This window comes from Bos mutus, chromosome 8 (genome assembly GCF_027580195.1).
Source record: "Bos mutus isolate GX-2022 chromosome 8, NWIPB_WYAK_1.1, whole genome shotgun sequence".
NCBI lineage: Eukaryota > Metazoa > Chordata > Mammalia > Artiodactyla > Bovidae > Bos > Bos mutus.
Window position 1 is genome coordinate 9,157,892 of NC_091624.1, and position 17,732 is coordinate 9,175,623.

A 17,732-nucleotide genomic window follows, 5' to 3' on the forward strand; every position below is an offset into this window, starting at 1 on the left:
GACCATCAGCCAAACCCCTCTGTCCCCAACATTCCCTGGTTCCCAGGCTCTGTGACATCACAGACAGCCCCATCTCTGCTCTGCCAGCTGCAGGTGAGTGAGGCTCAAGAGTTAGGTCTTAGAGCAGGAGGGGCATTTTTTCTCTATTTAAAGGGACATCGTCTCCATCACGCCTTTTCACTTTGCTCCAGGAAGCAGAGGCCATCTCTCTTACCTTGATCCCACTGCTTCTCTCTCTGGGTCCCAGCCTCCCCACCTGTGTTGAATGACACCCCCCCCTACCCCCCACCAAGGGCTCCTCCAGCTCCAGAAGTCTTCCTCATCACACAGAAGTGTGACCTCATCAATCTTTCCTGTTCTGGTCAAAGTGCTCCAGGGTCACTGGAGACCTGAAGTTCACAGTCACAGCAGGGAGGGGCGGGGGTGGCGGGGTGGGTAACCTGATGGCCCTTTTCTTTAGCTCCTGCTTCCATCTAGAGGAGGGCATTGGCAGTGCAAGAAACACCACACCCAGCCCACCGAGCCAAATCAAGCCCACATTTTCATCAGAATCAGCTTTTACAATTACTGAGCCTTTCCAATGTGCCAGACAGCTGTGCTAAGCACCTCCCATTACTATTCAATCCTCAAGACCACATTCAAGGGTAGATACTATTATCATTCCCAGCTTACAGATATGAAAACAGAGGTTCAGGAGAGTTATATTCTTTTAAATTTCATAGCTAATAAGTAGTGAGTCCTTAGGAATTATACCCCCAAAAATGTGCTTGTAATTGCTACACTGCCCTTCCTAAGATCCTCTCCATTTCTGAAGAGGGTTCAAAAGTTCAAAACTCTTAGTTATAAACACTTAGAGGAGAAAGTGGTTCTACCTGTCTCCTCAGTGAACTGCTGGGGAGTAAAAATATGAAAATCATCAGTACTAGATTCAGATAAACTTATATTTGAAAATTTTTGCTGTGCTGCTACTACGGAGAGATCCTCAAGACACTGGCTATGTATAAGCTGCTTTAGAAGAAGAGATCTCCATTTTGTTCCATTCAGTGTGTGGAACAAAATCTGACTTTAGTTACACAAGGGAGACCTACGCTTTGATGACAAAGTCTCCGAGCAAAACTAATGGCTGGTGTCTTAAGGGTTTGTGAAGGCGCTGAGTTAGTGGTATTTCAGAGGCAGGAGTGCCTAGGGATGGCAGACCATCGGCCATGAAAGTGTTAACTACTGTCTGTTACTTTCAGGAGAATGGTCATTGAGGTAAGAGTTCATTAACAGATTGAAGGCTTTAAACAGGTCCTGGTGATTATCTGTTATCAAGGTTACAGAGCGATTGGTCTTCACTTAGAAGTGTAGGAACTCCCCCTTTTGGCCCTTCCTAAACCAAAATTGCCGGAGAAGGCAATGGCAACCCACTCCAGTACTCTTGCCTGGAAAATTCCATGGGCAGAGGAGCCTGGTAGGCTGCCGTCTATGGGGTCGCTAAGAGTCGGACATGACTGAGCGACTTCACTTTCACTTTTCACTTCATGCATTGGAGAAGGAAATGGCAACCCACTCCAGTGTTCTTGCCTGGAGAATCCCAGGGATGGGGGAGCCTGGTGGGCTGCCATCTATGGGGTCGCACAGAGTCAGACACGACTGAAGCGACTTAGCAGCAGCAGCAGCAAACCAAAATTGCAGGAGATACTCTTGGGGATTGTACAGATCTTCACCACTGTTACTGACTTTCCTTAAAGACACAGTTCCAGTTTTCCACTTACAGGGATCTGGTGTTCAGTTTGAGCATCAACCAGCCTGATGTCTTCTTGTTTCTGTCCTTAAATTATCTGCAGAACCATATATCGGGCCAGTTGCTGCATAGAAGTATTCAACTCTCTGGACAAGAGGCAATGGATGACTAAGACAATTCAAACCTGTGAGCTATGGATTTTCAATTGGTGGTTTGTGCCCTAGGATGTGAGCAGAGAAGGCAATGGCAACCCACTCCAGTATTCTTGCCTGGAAAATCCCATGGCTGGAGGAGCCTGGTGGGCTGCATTCCATGGGGTCGCTAGGAGTTGGACACGACTGAGCGACTTCACTTTCACTTTTCACTTTCATGCATTGGAGAAGGAAATGGCAACCCACTCCAGTGTTCTTGCCTGGAGAATCCCAGGGACAGGGGAGCCTGGTGGGCTGCCATCTATGGGGTCGCACAGAGTCAGAAATGACTGAAGTGACTTAGCAGCAGCAGCAGGGTGTGAGCTGTTTTGTACTATGTCAGTAAACGTGAAGGAAAATGAGCACTTTGTGCTGTCCACCTCCTTTGGAGGGCTCACTGTCCTCAAAAGTCTAGGGTATTGATAACTCCATAAAGACGTTTTTTCCTTTCCAACACTGTGTAAGTCCACGGAGGTTACCGGGGAACTGGACACTTGGAAAGGTCCATGTAGTCATCAAAAAAAGAAAAACAGTCGCAGTTAGCATTGAAGACTCTGATGTTCCTACAAGAAATAAACCATGTCACCAATCAAGCAGTATCATTGTCCACTTTCATCAACTTTATTTGCAAGTTTAGAGGAAGAACAGGCAGGTGTTGAGTGCTAAGGCTCCTTAGAATGGCATCACTAGACAAGTCTGGACATTTGACCTTTGGCCATAATGGAACATGAGTTCTTCTAATGGTCTTTCTGCTCAAAGTATATGCAAGTATCTTCATCCATAGAATCCATATTCCCTAAGAACAGAGGAAATTTTGGTCCTGTTTTTATTTCAGAAACCAACTGTTTTATCTAGGAGGTCTTAAGTCATTTTGATTTCTAGTTAATATTTTAGGACTATTTGAAAATAACTTAGAGATCTAAATTGACATTTCTCATTCCAATTTATTGTCTCGAAGTCCACATTTCAGGTCTAAGTCCTTTGCAAGAAGAAAAGAAAAGTTTCCCTTAAGCTGTCGGTTTACCCCAGAATGTCCTGAAGTTTATTCAGTCTCCTATTGATTCATCTTGGTTTTGTTTGCAATTCTGAATCTTTGTCCAAACTACCATTCCCTTAAGAGAAAAGTTTTTATTCTTTTTTTAATAGCTTCTGAAATAATTTTATGTGGCATATTTTCTGTTTCTACACTTCTCAAGCCCTTGACTCTTTTAGGAATTATGCATGTGTGCTAAGTTGCTTCAGTTGTGTCCAATTCTTTGTGACTTCATGAACTGTAGCCCACCAGGCTCCTCTGTCCATGGGAGTCTCCAGGAAAGAATACTGGAGTGGGTAGCCATTTCCTTCTTCAGGGGACTTTCCCAACCCAGCAATCGAACCTGCATTTCTTATGTCTCCTGCATTGGCAGGCGAGTTTTCTACCATTAGTGTCACCTGGGCGGAGAAGGCAATGGCACCCCACTCCAGTGCTCCACCAGGCTCCTCCGTCTATGGGATTTTCCAGTCAAGAGTACTGGAGAGGGTCGCCAGTGCCTTCTCCGTCCCCCATGTTGAAGGTTAACAATTAAGTGAACTAACTGATACAAGTGTGATAATTCAGGGCAATAGTAGCTGAATAACAGAACCCTGAACTGGACTGCAACTTTCTGTTCTGAAATTTGGCATGATTCTAAATATTTCTCCTCAACTCAGCTCTCATCAGATTTTAAATTCAACCTCTATGGACCCACCTTCTTGTACAGGAGTTTTAGAGGAATATTGTGCAATGTTGACTGTTCGTTTCTATAGAAATGCCCCATAAAGAAAGTTTATGTAAGCAGTTAGGGAAAGGAACAAGAGAAGTTTAAGTGGGTGATAAAGATAAACCTGGGCTCTCCTGGTGGCTCAGACAGTAAAGAATCTGCCCAAACTGCAGAAGACCTGGGTTCGATCCCTGGGTCAGGAAGATCCCCTGGAGGAAGGCATGGCAACCCACTCGTCTTCTTGCCTGGAGAATTCCATGGACAGAGGAGCCTGGCGGGCAACAGTCCATGGGGTTGCAAAGTCGGACACGACTCTTTGTGCACTATTAACATGTGCACAAAGATAATGCTTCGTGGAGGAAGAGTGAGAGATGAAATGAAGCAAGTTTCAGGTTTGAGAAGGAGTAAGATTTTTTTTCTTCTTTCTGGGGTCAGAGTATATCAATCAAAGAAGGCTTCTATTAAGTATCTGAGTTTTTGTCTTCTCTCTTTTCTACTGTGCCTCTTGAATCTATTATTTTTGACACTGAAAGTTTGCCATAATGGACATTGTCATTTTAAGTCATCTAGCAAAATTTTTGTCATTAAGATAAACACATCAGAGTACATTGAATGAGACTATATATACAAAGCAAGAGTTTTTCTGGAAAGAGGCAGCAATTTCATATAGATGAGACCATGAGAAACAGGAAAGAATACACTGTGCTCTGCTTAGTAGCTCAGTCATGTCTGACTCTCTGCAACCCCATAGACTGTGGCCCGCCAGGCTCCTCTGTCCGTGGGGATTTTCAAGGCAAGAATACTAGAGTCTGTTGCCATGCCCTCCTCCAGGGGATCTTCCCAACCCAGGGATTGAACCCAGGTCTCTCCAATTGCAAGCAAATTCTTTACCATCTAAGCCACCAGGGAAGCCCAAGAATACTGAAGTGGGTATCCTATCCCTTCTCCAGGGGATCTTCCCAACCCAGGAATCAAACCAGGGTCTCCTGCATTGCAGGCAGATTCTTTTATCAGCTGAGCTACCAGGGAAGCCCAAAAGAATACACTACAGTTAGTCAAGAGTTTATACTTTGCATGGCATCTTGAATTTCTTGGCCAAGGAGAACCTTAAAGAGTTCATATGATCTATGCCCTGGAAATCACTAATTCCAGAATACAGGCTGAGAAAAGTGACCATTCATAGATGCTTTAACCTCTGAGCCACCAGGGAAGCCCCTTTAACAAGATAGACATGTGCTTATGAAGGTTTGGAGATACCCAAGGCAAAACTTTAGCAATTCCCTTCCTACAAACTGACCACCAGTCTAACAAACCTCCAACCATTAGATCCCAGGGCTGCCTGGTGGGGTGGTGGGGGGTGGCGGGGGAGGGGGTAGCTGGCTAGACTTAAAGCCTCCATTCCCTCCTATGAAGCACTGCCTTCTACACTCACATACATGAGGTAATCTAGAACAGAGAAAAACCCCATGAAGCAAGAGTTTATATAAGTAGATGAAGAGAACTGAAACTACAGCAAGCAGCAGAAGAATCTGTATTAATGGCAAGCGTATTTGCTAAATGATGCATCTCCAAAACAAAAGATCTGATTGCCTCATATTAACGTCCATTTGTTTATAAATCCTAAGAAAATAAAACAAATTCATTAAAGAGTCAGTGAAATACGTCACAGCTCAAATTATGACAGAAAACTCGATTGGCAGCAGATCCAAAGGACTATCAGAGATTGAGGCTGCTGCTGCTGCTAAGTCGCCTCAGTTGTGTCAGACTCTGTGCGACCCCATAGACAGCAGCCCACCAGGCTCCGCCGTCCCTGGGATTCTCCAGGCAAGAACACTGGAGTCTAGATGGGCCCAGAAAGTACCCTTCTTGGTCCAAGGATCCCACATAGTGGAGACATCTGTATGTGTTTAGTCTGCTGAGGGTATGTAGCCACAATATATAAAGGATGCTATCAACATATTGAATAGCTTATGTGCAGGAAGTTAAAGATTTTTGTATTCATTATTAAGAAGTCAGTTGTGGCTCAGCTGGTAGAGAATCCACCTGCAATGCAGGAGACCTGGATTCGATTCCTGGATTAGGAAGATCCCCTGGAGAAGGAAAAGGCTACCCACTCCAGTATTCTGGCCTGGAGAATTCCTTAGACTGTATAGTCCATGGGGTCGCAAAGAGTCACACACAACTGAGCAACTTTCACTTTCACTTTACTAATAGAAAGCTATTGCCATAATTCAGGGTGGCTTGTTTGGTATTACAGTGGAGAAAGTGAGACAGAAATGCCTACGAATGAGACAACTCATCTACTGAATTGAGTATTGTGAGGGACATCTAACCAATACCATGAGAAGAATTTTCTACAAGGGGGTTTTACCACTGAAAGGGAAAGGAGAACAGGAAGCATCCAGAAACCTGGAAAAGTTGGTACACAATGAAAGAACTTTGGGATGAAAACAAGGCCTTTTTCTGGACTGTCCAAACTAGGAAGATGCTTCAAGTGATCATGCAACCTAACTTCCTCTTATTACTGGTGAGGAGCCTGAGACAAAGAGAGAAGCAAGGACTTACTCAAAGCCACACAGCAAGTTGGTAAGAGTGTGCTTCATCACCATGTTCTCCTGCGACCCAGACCAGCAGAACAGTTTTGTAGCCAACGAGCTACATGAAGGGAATGACCATTGACTAGGCACTTTGAGTACCCAGCGCCACAGAGGTCACTTTGTGTATGTTTAAACCTTTCCATCGGAGAAGGCAATGGCACCTCACTCCAGTACTCTTGCCTGGAAAATCCCATGGATGGAGGAGCCTGGTAGGCTGCAGTCCATGGGGTCGCTAAGAGTCATACACGACTGAGTAACTTCACTTTCACTTTTCACTTTCATGCATTGGAGAAGGAAATGGCAACCCACTCCAGTTTTCTTGCCTGGAGAATCCCAGGGACGGGGGAGCCTGGTGGGCGGACGTCTATGGGGTCGCACAGAGTCGGACACGAGTGTAGTGACTTAGTAGCAGCAGCAAACCTTTCCATTTGCAAAGCAGGCACTACGATTCCCATTTCCCACAGGATAAAAGTGAGGCTCGAGAAAGTTAAGGAACCCACACCTAGAAACAGAATAGAATACAGGTCTGCAAACACGTTTCTGTGCATCTCTGCATGGCCCAGCATTTTGCTGCAGTGACGTCCGACCTGGAGCATGAGCATTTTTCACCCTCAGTCTTATGTTTATTTAGGAAACAGCCCTGCCCAAGAAACTGGGCTCAAAGATCAGCTGATTCAAAAAGGCAGCCCTGCAAGCAATGCTGAAAGAATAGAGGCTTCAACTCCTTTCCATGGGTAAGAAAATTTTGTATAAAACAGGGGAAATGACTTTAAGAGAACCACTACACTCCCCACTGTAGCTCCATGGGGGAGCTACAAAAGATTTGGGAAAGGAGAAGACTATTATACCTTGGGGGAGGCTGAGCCTATATGACCCCCCTGCTCCCTGCCATCACAGTGAATTTCCAACGGGGCATCTGGAATTCAGGCCCTGGATCCCAAGGGCCCCCATTCCTTTTTCTTCGTATTAGCAGCTCACCAAAACCTGGCCTCGAAGATCTTCTCTTCATGCTGCAAATGCTGTGAGAAACCTGATGCTGCAGATGACGCCAAGATCCCCAATCAAACCCAAGAGCTTCAGCTGTTGAAGCATGGTAGGTACCAGGCAAGAATGCCCTGCCCGGCCTCGGGAGACCTCATATTGCTCATCCCCCTCTTGCTGAGATGCCCTCAGATTTCCTTCAGCTTTTGAGTGAATAATGTCAACCTAAAATGAGGTGAAGACTGACCGGCTAAGTAACAAAACTGATAAACAATAGAGCTTAAAATCTTGATACTTACAGTGGGATACTTGGACTAGCAACATCAGCATTCTGGGGAGTTTGTTAGAACTGAACTTTCAGACCCTACTCCAGACCTGCCAAGTCAGAACCATTATTTTAATATGACCTCAGGGAAACCTGAATGTATATCATAGTTTGAGAATCACTTGTCTAAAGACTATAAAGATAGTGCTTAAGAACCCTGCCTTAGGTATATCTATGACTGATTCATGTTGAAGTTTGGCAGAAACCAACAGAATATTGTAAAGCAATTATCCTTCAATTAAAAATAAATAAATTTAATTTTTTTATAAAGTTTTTTTATAATTTTTTATAAAAGTTTGTTTTTATAAACAAATCAACAGAAAGAGCCCTGCCTTTGGGGCTGAGGTTAAATTCAATCAGCTCTGCTACAGAACTGGACAAGTCAAGTACCCTCTCACTCCGAGCTTGTGTCCTTACCTGTAAAACAGGGATACTTATACTGTATTATTGCTTTTCAGAATCACTTGGAGGGTTAAAAGAGGGAATGTATAGAAGCAAAAAGCACAGGGCTTGCACAGAGTAGGAATTCAACAAAAGTCAACAAATGAAGACTATAGTATAAGGTATTGGTCAGGAGAAGACAGGCTCTGCTGCTGCAACAAACATGCCTTTAAATCTCAATGGTTTACAAAACAAAAGTGTATTTCTTGCTCATGCAAAGTCTGTTACATATTATTTTTCACCTTTAGCCAAGGCATATGGAACACACAGTTTCCAAGACTATCAGGTATAAGAGGGAAGAGAGAAAGAAGGCATCCTGGCCTTCAGTTTGTAATTATATCCTTCTTAATGATCCAGGACAAAAGATGATAGTGGAGAAGACTCGGGGTCAAAATCAGCAATTTCAGACCCCAAAAAATATGCATTATTGTCAAGATCAGGCAAAGCTAGGACTAACACACAGCTGAGTGGTGAGTGGTGGCATGGTCCTACTGGAGACGTGGCAGTTCAATGGCAGGAAAAAAATTCTCATGGCATATTTTGCCAGAAATCCATACCTAGGAGCCTTTAAAACATTTCCCCTGGGAATATGGGATTGGCCAAAAAGTTCATTCAGGGTTTCCCATGTATTTTATTCCATTGGATTTTGACCAGCCAAATAATTTCATGATAAAAAAGAAGAATCTTAAAAGCGTCAGCTCCTTTTTCCAAGATGATAGTAAGTACTGAGCCCCTGTTAGATGCAAGGCACTGTCTAGGCACAGGGACCCAGCTGTGACCAGGTAAGTCCCTGACTGTTTCAGAACTTAAACACTAGAAAAGTGGTCTTATTTAAGTCCCATAATAACTCTAAGAAGTGGATCTGATTATCCAGAATGAATGTATTATTTTGCAGTTCTGAAAACAGAGGCAGAGAGAGATGAAGCAATTTGTTCAAGGTAGGCAGCTAGAAAAGAACAGAGCTGTTTATTACAGAACACTGCTTAGTCTGTTGACAAGACTGTGTTACACAAGAATCTAGGAGTATATAAACAAAGTCTTATATACAATGTGCATCACAGTGGTGTTTATGGTAGAGAAATTTGAAAATAGTCTAAACACCCAAAAATAGAATATTGGTTAAATAAATCCTGAATTATCCATAGAATATTATGCAACCATTGTTTTTAAAGCTTACTGACATAAGAAAACAGCTTATGATACGCAGAAAGTAAAAGCATGCATAACATATAGGATGTGATGGACTATGTAAAAATTGTTGTTGCTCAGTCATTAAGTTGTGTCCGACTCTGCCACCCCATGAACTGCAGCACACCAGGCTTCCCTGTCCTTCACCATCTCCCAGATTTTGCTCAAACTCATGTCCATGCAGTTGGTGATGCCATCCAACCATCTCATCCTCTGTTGCCCCCTCCTCTTGCCCTCAAGCTTTCCTAGCATCAGGGTCTTCTCCAGTGAGTCAGCTCTTTGCATCAGGTAGCCAAAGTACTGGAGCTTCAGCTTCAGCATCAGTCCTTCCAATGAATATTCAGGGCTTATTTCCTTTAGAATTGACTGGTTTGATCACCTTGCTGTCCAAGGGACTGTCAAGAGTCTTCTCCAGCACCACAGTTCAAAAGCATCAATTCTTCAGTGCTCAGCCTTCTTTATGGTCCAACTCTGTTAAAAACATCCATAGGCAAACCCTGGAACTGTGATCATATCTGAGGGAAGTGGTGTTTGGGGCATTTTTTTCCTACTTCATATTCTTCAATATTTCCTAAGCTTTTGTATAATGTATATGAATTATACTTATAAATGGGGAAAAGTAAACTTTATGCTTGTAAAGAAATACATATTTTGAATCCAGTACCTGCTTATGAGGGGGGAGAACTTAGAAGACTAGCCATGCTGATTCAGGTACACCTCATTCCATAAGTATCGCCGCCGGTCCATGTGTGCGCTCCAGAGTTGACAAAACACTTTGGCCTCTGTGACCTCCTCTGAGCACCCCACATGACCACGTGGAATTACCATTGCCAGGTGTGCAGAAGGATGAGCTCAACAGACAAAGCCTCAAGCACAGTGATGCAGCACCCTGCATGAGTATGGAGAAAGCCACGCTCCCCTCAGAAAAGACAACTTCTTGTTTCAGCAGCAGTGAGTATGGTGAGTTTGAAACCGGGGCCCTAACGCTGACCGGGAACCTCTTGGGTAGGGAGCCTTGTCCTCATGTCCAAACCCAAGTTTGATACTGAGCTCAGTGGGATGACAGGAGTGGCGGGACTCCTCCCTTTAGGATGCTGCAGTCACATTCTAGAACACACCAGACAGAGCCCAGAGAAAGACCTGCCTGTATGATCCTCCGAGCTGGGAATTACATGAGGAGCAGGAGCCCTGAGAGGAAAGAATACACGTCCATACTTTGCTTCTAAGTCCCCGTGGCAATGTCTTACATGTGTACAGTGTGTGAGTGTTCGCGTAATGTCTGCTTCAGCCTCCAGATGGTAAGTTCCAGGAGGGCAGGGCCTACATGAGTGTCATTCCTCCAAACTCAACCAGATTCATAGCAGATAAACACGCCAAAAAACGCCTGTGCATTGAGAGTCTCCAGGTGGAGGAGGATGCCTCTGAGTCCTGGACTGTAGCCATATCCAGGAAGAAGAAATGTGGCTCCCTTGATGGGCACCGACGCTGTGCCCAGGTGACCTCACATAGCTCACAACCACCCCATGAGGCTGGCTGTTGAGAGGTAAAGGTCCTCCAGCCCAGTCACTTCAGAGGGATTCGCAACAGGGACTTCCCTGGCAGTCTAGTGGTTAAGACTCCACACTTCCAATGAAGGGGGCACAGATTTGATCCCTGGTCAGGAAACTAAGATCCCACATGCCACGCACATGCCACGGGGCACAGTCAAAACAACAACGAAAAGGCTACCAACCCCTTCTTGGAGTAATGTATTTATATGCATTTAATAAAATACACAGAATTATAAAGGACATCAATTACATATCATATATATGTAAGATAAATAAGATTCCACATTTGAAACAAACAAACAAAATTCTCATAACAGCTAAACCCTCCTTGCAACCAAAATCTCAAAGTCCAATTTCTATAAAAAATCAAAGAGGTCCTGCTGTGCTTGAATTGGGCATGAGTGTCTGGGTGCCCCACTAGCTCCCCTCCCCCCACAGGGCTCCATGGTGCATAGTTTAAAAGCCCATCTCTGATTGTATAGAGGAGGCTTCAGTCCCTAGTGGGAAGGGGCTTTCCCAAAGCTCAGCAGCTGCTGCTGCTGCTAAGTCGCTTCAGTCGTGCTAGACTCTGTGCGACCCCATAGACGGCAGCCCACCAGGTTCCGCCGTCCCTGGGATTCTCCAGGTAAGAACAGTGGAGTGGGTAAGCTCAGCAGAGAGAGGTGGTAATGTCAGAACCAGGCTGGGCCCAGTTCTTCTATTTTCTAGGCCAGTGCATTTCACAAGACAAACTGCTGTCACTTCATGCTCCGATAAGAGTACCAACACGTCCCAGACCGGGAGTGGAGGTGGGGGGGCGGGGGGCACATGACTTACAGACTATTCCAGAATCTGATCCTGAACAGGGATGGAGGTGACCGCAACAGTCCATCCAGGCCCAAAGCAGAGTCTTCGCTCAGTGTTCTTCCCTTTCTCCTTTCAGATGTAAATTTACAAGTTTCCAAAAGAGGGTTTCACAAGAGAAGGCTCAGCCGCTACTCCCAGGATCACTGGCCGTACCAACCATGCCTCATCGGGAGGCCCTGATCATTCTAGACGGCAACCCCCTCGCAGGTCTGGGAGCCTGCGCAGCTGCAGAGAGTTTTCAGGAGAAGGAGGGTGGTGCACCGGAACCATGAAGACTGATTCGGAAACTCCCTTCCAGGAGGAGAAGACGTCTGAGCCAACGCTGTGCCGCCAACAAGAGTCACTTCAGACCCCAAAAAGCCACTTGGGAGGAGCTGCCTCCAATTAAAGTCTTTGGTGACGTCACAGGACTGTGTCCCTCCTCTCTCCCCTCCCCCTTACCGGTACATCCAGTTTATAGAGGAGTTCATCCATGTTTGTTACATGTTGTGGGCCTTTATTTCTTACATCTAGATCCTTGTTCCGTTTCACATTTATCATTATATATATTAGGTATGGATCCATATCTTTTTGGACATTTATTTGAAAGACCATCTTTGGCCCAATCATTTGCGATGACTCCTTTATCCTCGTGTACAAAAATTTCGTATGTATTTTGGTTTCTTTCTGAAATTTCTATTTTATTCCACTGTAAGTCGGTCTGGTACCACCTTGTCTTATTCCTCCATTTTTTAAATTTATTTTTTAGTTGAAGGATAATTGCTTTACAGAATTTTTTCTGTCAAACCTCAACATGAATCAGCCAAAGGTATACATATATCCCCTCCCTTTTGAACCTCCCTCCCATCTCCCTCCCCACATTCCTCCATTTTTTAAAAATATAAACATTAGTATCTATTTGTCTAGATCCATTTAAAAAAAACATTGATATTTTGGGGGATTTGTCTGGCAGTCCAGTGGTTAGGACTGTGCTTCCCAAGCAAGGGACACAAGTTTGATCCCTGGTTGGGGAACTAAGACCCCCACATGCTGTGCAGTGCAGCCAAAAAAAGAAAGAAAGAATTGATATTTTATTGTGACTGTACTAAATTTAAAAAAGACGCTTACTTCTTGCAAGAAAAGTTATGACCAACCTAGATAGCATATTGAAAAGCAGAGACATTACTTTGCCAACAAAGGTCCGTCTAGTCAAGGCTATGGTTTTTCCTGTGCTCATGTATGGATGTGAGAGTTGGACTGTGAAGAAAGCTGAGCGCCAAAGAATTGATGCTTTTGAACTGTGGTGTTGGAGAAGACTCCTGAGAGTCCCTTGGACTGCAAGATCCAACCAATCCATTCTAAAGGAGATCAGCCCTGGGTGTTCTTTGAAAGGAATGATGCTAAAGCTGAAACTCCAATACTTTGGCTACCTCATGCGAAGAGCTGACTCATTGGAAAAGACTCTGATGCTGGGAGGGATTGGGGGCAGGAGGAGAAGGGGACAACAGAGGATGAGATGGCTGGATGGCATCACTGACTTGATGGACGTGAGTCTGAGTGAACTCTGGGAGTTGGTGAGGGACAGGGAGGCCTGGTGTGCTGCGATTCATGGGGTCGCAAAGAGTCGGACACGACTGAGCGACTGAACTGGAACTAGTACTAAATTTTAAAATTAACCTAGGAAAAAAATATAAATTAACATAGGAAGAACGAACACCTCTACAATTTTGACTCCTCCCATCCACATACAAATGGCTTTTCATTTGTTCAAACCTACTTTTTTGTCTCTCAGGGCTATTTTTCAATGTTCTTCATATACATTTTGCAAATTTCTTGTTAAATTGGTTACTGCCATGATAGCACAGAGGCCAAGACAGGAGGGGAAGTAGCAGCAGCACTGCCACCCCAGCAGAGAAGGAACTAAAATGGTATAACCCACTTGTAAAGCAATTTGAACCTTTTAAAATTCCACCTCTGATCACTTCATTTGCCAATTACTAGCAGTATCACTTTAGCCAAAATACCTAATAAATTTTGTGCTTCAGTTTCCTCATCTGTAAAATGGGTACAGCAATGACATCTACCTGTGGCACAGCAAACTATTAGCCAGTTCTTCACCTTTCTTGGCCAAGTCTTCTTGGGTGAAGTGTCCTTTCCTCCCCCTTGACTTTGAACTTCATCATATGACCTGCTTTAACCAATGGAAACCTAGTAGATGGAATACCAATAGAAGCTTAGAAATGTGTTTTCACAGTAGGGCTTGCTGTCTCATGCCTCTAGAATCCCCCTGAGAAGAACATGCCCCAGCAACCTATTCCAAGGAAGGAGCTACATGAGGCAGAACCACCCCAGCCAGCCTGATGAACATGGGCAGACGCCATGGCATCGTGAACCAAGGGAAGGTCAACGGGACAGAGGGTCAGTAAACCTCCTCCCCCTTCTTTAACTCTGTGGTCCAGTCAAACCCTTCTATCCCCAACATTCCCTGGTTCTCAGGCTCTGTGACATCACAGACAGTCCCATCTCTGCTCTGCCAGCTGCAGGTGAGAGGGGCTCAAAGGTTGGGCCTGAGAGCAGGAAGAGTACTTTTCTGTATTTAAAGGACAACATCTCCATCACTCCTAGGCACCTATCCACTTTGCTCCGGAAGCAGACGCCATTACTCTTCCCATGACCCCAGTGTTTCTCTCCCTGGGTCCCAATCTCCCCACCTGTGTTGAATGACCCCTAAGGGCTCCTCCAGCTCTAGGAGTCTTCCCCTCTGACCTCACTGATCTTTCTCATTCTGGTTGAACTGCTGTGGGGTCACGGGAGACCTGAAGTTCACAGCCCACTTGGGGGCAAACCAACGGCCCTTTTCTTTAGCTCCTGCTTCCATCTAGAGGCTGTCATTGGTAGTGCAAGGAACACCACACCCACCCCACCCCAGCCAGCATTTCTCCTGGTAAGACAAAGCCCATGCAGATAAACTCTAGGAGGTGTTGGAATGCGCCAAGGGCTCTGCAGAAGAATGAACAGGGACTGCCAGGGGAGGGGGAGGGCCATTTAAATAGGGTAAATAATTCAGGTAACTTGGCCAGAAGACCTCACCAGAAAGATGACCTTTAAGCACAGCCTTGAAGGAGGGAGGGGTGAGCTTGCGGATCTCTAAGGAAGGGCGTTGCAGGCCAAAGGTGGAGCATGGAGCATGTGCAAAGGCAGTCGTGGTGGGGTGCTGGGTGCAGCTGGATAAAGGAAGGATGAGAGGAGACCGCAGGGGTAGCAGTGAGACTGTGAATTTTTGAGGGAAGTCCCAGAGAAGGACTTGAGCATTTCCTCGACCTCACACGAGAAGCCAAGGAGCAGAGGGGTGACACGATCGGACTTACACTCTCAGCTGTGTTGACACTAATGGAGACTGGGCTGGGAGAGGCCAGGAAGCCATTGCAATAATTCAGGTGAGAGATGGTGCTGGCTGGGAAGGGTGGGGAGCCGGCGCCCACGGGTGAGGCCAGGAAATGAAGCCAGTGTGATGTTAGTAAAGACAGCCACCAAGATGGAAATTCCCAGAGTGGGGCTTTGGCCAGAGGGAAGAGGGAGCAAGGGCAGGAGATGCCCAGGCATCTGGGAGAAAGAAAGGAGAAACTGGGACTGAGACAAGGGCTTGCAGCTTGTGTCATCAGAGCCGGAAGGATCCCTGGAGAGAAGGTGCAGCCCAAGTGCCTCCTATTACAGACGGGAGCCTGGACTCAGAGCTACTGAGCAAGTGAGTGATGGAAGCAAGAGTTCAAGGAGCAAGGCTGAGCTAAGTTACCTATTCCAGTGGGACTGGAAAAAGAATGCGTGCTGAGCCAGCATCTATACGCACCTGCCACCCCAGTGGTCACCGTGCATAGTTAATCACTTACTCCTTTAAGGTGGGTACCACTCAACACTAGTGTTTTCCAGGCAGGAAAGTGAGGCTCAAAGAGATTACAGAATCCACCCAAGAGCACAGACCTAGAAAGCAAAAGACAGATCTGACCCCTAAGCATGGGCTGGCCTGTGGGCGCTGCCAAAAGTCCTGGCAGAGAAGGGACTGGCTTTCTCTGGCTGTAATCTTCTATTCATTTAGGAAACAGCCTTGTCCAGAGAACTGGGCCAGACTCTAAGATTTGCTGATTTCAATAAGGCGACCCTGGGGTAAAGACTGGGCTTCCCAGGTGGCGCTAGTGGTAAAGAACTAGCCTGCCAATACAGGGGGTGCAGGAGCACGAGGGTTCCCTCCCTGGGTCGGGAAGATCCCCTGGAGGAGGGCATGGCAACCCACTCCAGTATTCTTGCCTGGAGAATCCCCATGGACAGAGGGGTCTCAAAGAGTCGGACCTGACTAAAGCCACTGAGCACACACACACGTGGTAAAGACTGGCAGAGCAGAAGCAGTACTTCCCATGGTTAAGTGAATTTTGGGCAGAAGAGGGCATGGATCTGCTGGCGCTACAGGAGATTTGGGAGAGAAGAGGGGCGTGATATCTTGGGGGAGGCTAGTCCAGTATGACCCACTGCTTAAATAACAATGGGCTTCTGGATTGAGGCCCAGAACCAGACACCGCAGTGCCCTTTCCTCTTCCCACCACCCACCAAAGCATGGTGTCAAGGATCTTTTGTTGCTGCTGCCCTGATGAGGGGTCTTCCACCACAGGTAGCTCCCACAGTCAAAATGCCTGCCAACAGCGTCACCCACGGACCTTCGGTAGGTTCCACGCATGGGTGTGGTGGTGCTTTGGTAAAAACACCGAATCATTTCTCTGGACTTCTGACTCCCCACCCAGCTTCTGCTCTGGGTCATTTCAGATTTCTTTCAAGTCTTTTGGGGGTGTGGTAGGGGGTTTTTTTTTATTCAAACCTATAACAGCACAGCTAAAAACTACATCAGTTATTAAATAGACACTTACTCCTTGGAAGGAAAGTTATGACCAACCTAGATAGCATATTAAAAAGCAGAGGCATTACTTTGTCAACAAAGGTCCGTCTAGTCAAGGTTATGGTTTTTCCACTGGTCATGTATGGATGTGAGAGTTGGACTATAAAGAAAGCTGAGCGCCAAAGAATTGATGTTTTTGAACTGTGGTATTGGAGAAGACTCTTGAGAGTCCCTTGGACTGCAAGGAGATCCAACCAGTCCATCCTAAAGGAGATCAGTCCTGGGTGTTCATTGGAAGGACTGATGTTGAGGCTGAAACTCCAATACTTTGGCCACCTAATGAGAAGAGCTGACTCATTGCAAAAGATCCTGATGCTGGGAGGGTTTGGGGGCAGGAGGAGAAGGGGATGACAGAGGATGAGATGGTTGGATGGCATCACTGACTCAATGGACATGAATTTGGGTGAACTCCAGGAGTTGGTGACGGACAGGGAAGCCTGATGCTGCGGTTCATGGGGTTGCAAGGGGTTGGACACGACTGAGCGACTGAACTGAACTGAACTGATGACGGACTTAAGTCCTACACACCAGTCAGAGCTCAGTCTCAGCTACTTACTGTGCATGTCTCTGAATCTCTCTCTGAGCTTCAGCGTCTTCTCTGCAAAATGAGGATCATGAGAATATACCACCTGCTTTTCAGGCTGTTAGGAAGATGAAATGAAGCGACGTATATAAATGACTACAGCCCCACTCCGGCACTCAGTAGATGGTAATTGTGTATCCGTCAGAGTCAGGGCCAGACAGGCTGTGCTAAAGTGACAAAGAAATTCTAAGATCTCAATTCCTTAACCCAATTTGAGGTTATCTGTAGCTTGAGCAAGCAGAATATTTTTTTTAAGTCACTAATAATATGCAAATATCCCAAGGAGGATATGACCAAGACCATTTATTCATATGTAATTCAAAGCCTTTACCCGGGATAAATATTTTCCTCCACTCTTCCAGATCTGAATGCAAACCCTCAAAGAAATAATATGTCAACGAGATACCAACATCGTCATCACCATCACTTCAACAATTTTGCGTTGAAGAAGTGTGTTCCTGGGAGACCCTGATTTGTATAGATGGCAGCCCCTTGCATGCGTGTGAGGCTGCACGGTCACTAGAGTGTCTCCAGGAGGAAGAGGGTGGTGAACAGGGACCATGAAGACTGATTCAGAAACTCTCCAAAAGGAGCAGGTGATGTCTGAGCCATCCCTGTGCCACCAGCAAGAATCGCCTCAGCTC

At 45.7% G+C, this 17,732-nt stretch overlaps 1 protein-coding gene across 1 annotated transcript; it reads left to right on the plus strand.

The window, feature by feature from the left end:
* The first annotated feature begins 1,169 nt into the window (after positions 1-1,169).
* TEX48 (testis expressed 48) lies at positions 1,170-11,795 on the plus strand. The gene is made up of 5 exons (XM_014479903.2): positions 1,170-1,912; positions 6,885-6,987; positions 7,224-7,346; positions 10,023-10,148; positions 11,661-11,795. The coding sequence occupies exons 2-5, from the start codon at positions 6,984-6,986 to the stop codon at positions 11,762-11,764; spliced, it is 357 nt and encodes a 118-aa protein (XP_014335389.1). The 5' UTR covers positions 1,170-1,912; positions 6,885-6,983; the 3' UTR covers positions 11,765-11,795.
* The last annotated feature ends 5,937 nt before the right edge of the window (positions 11,796-17,732 follow it).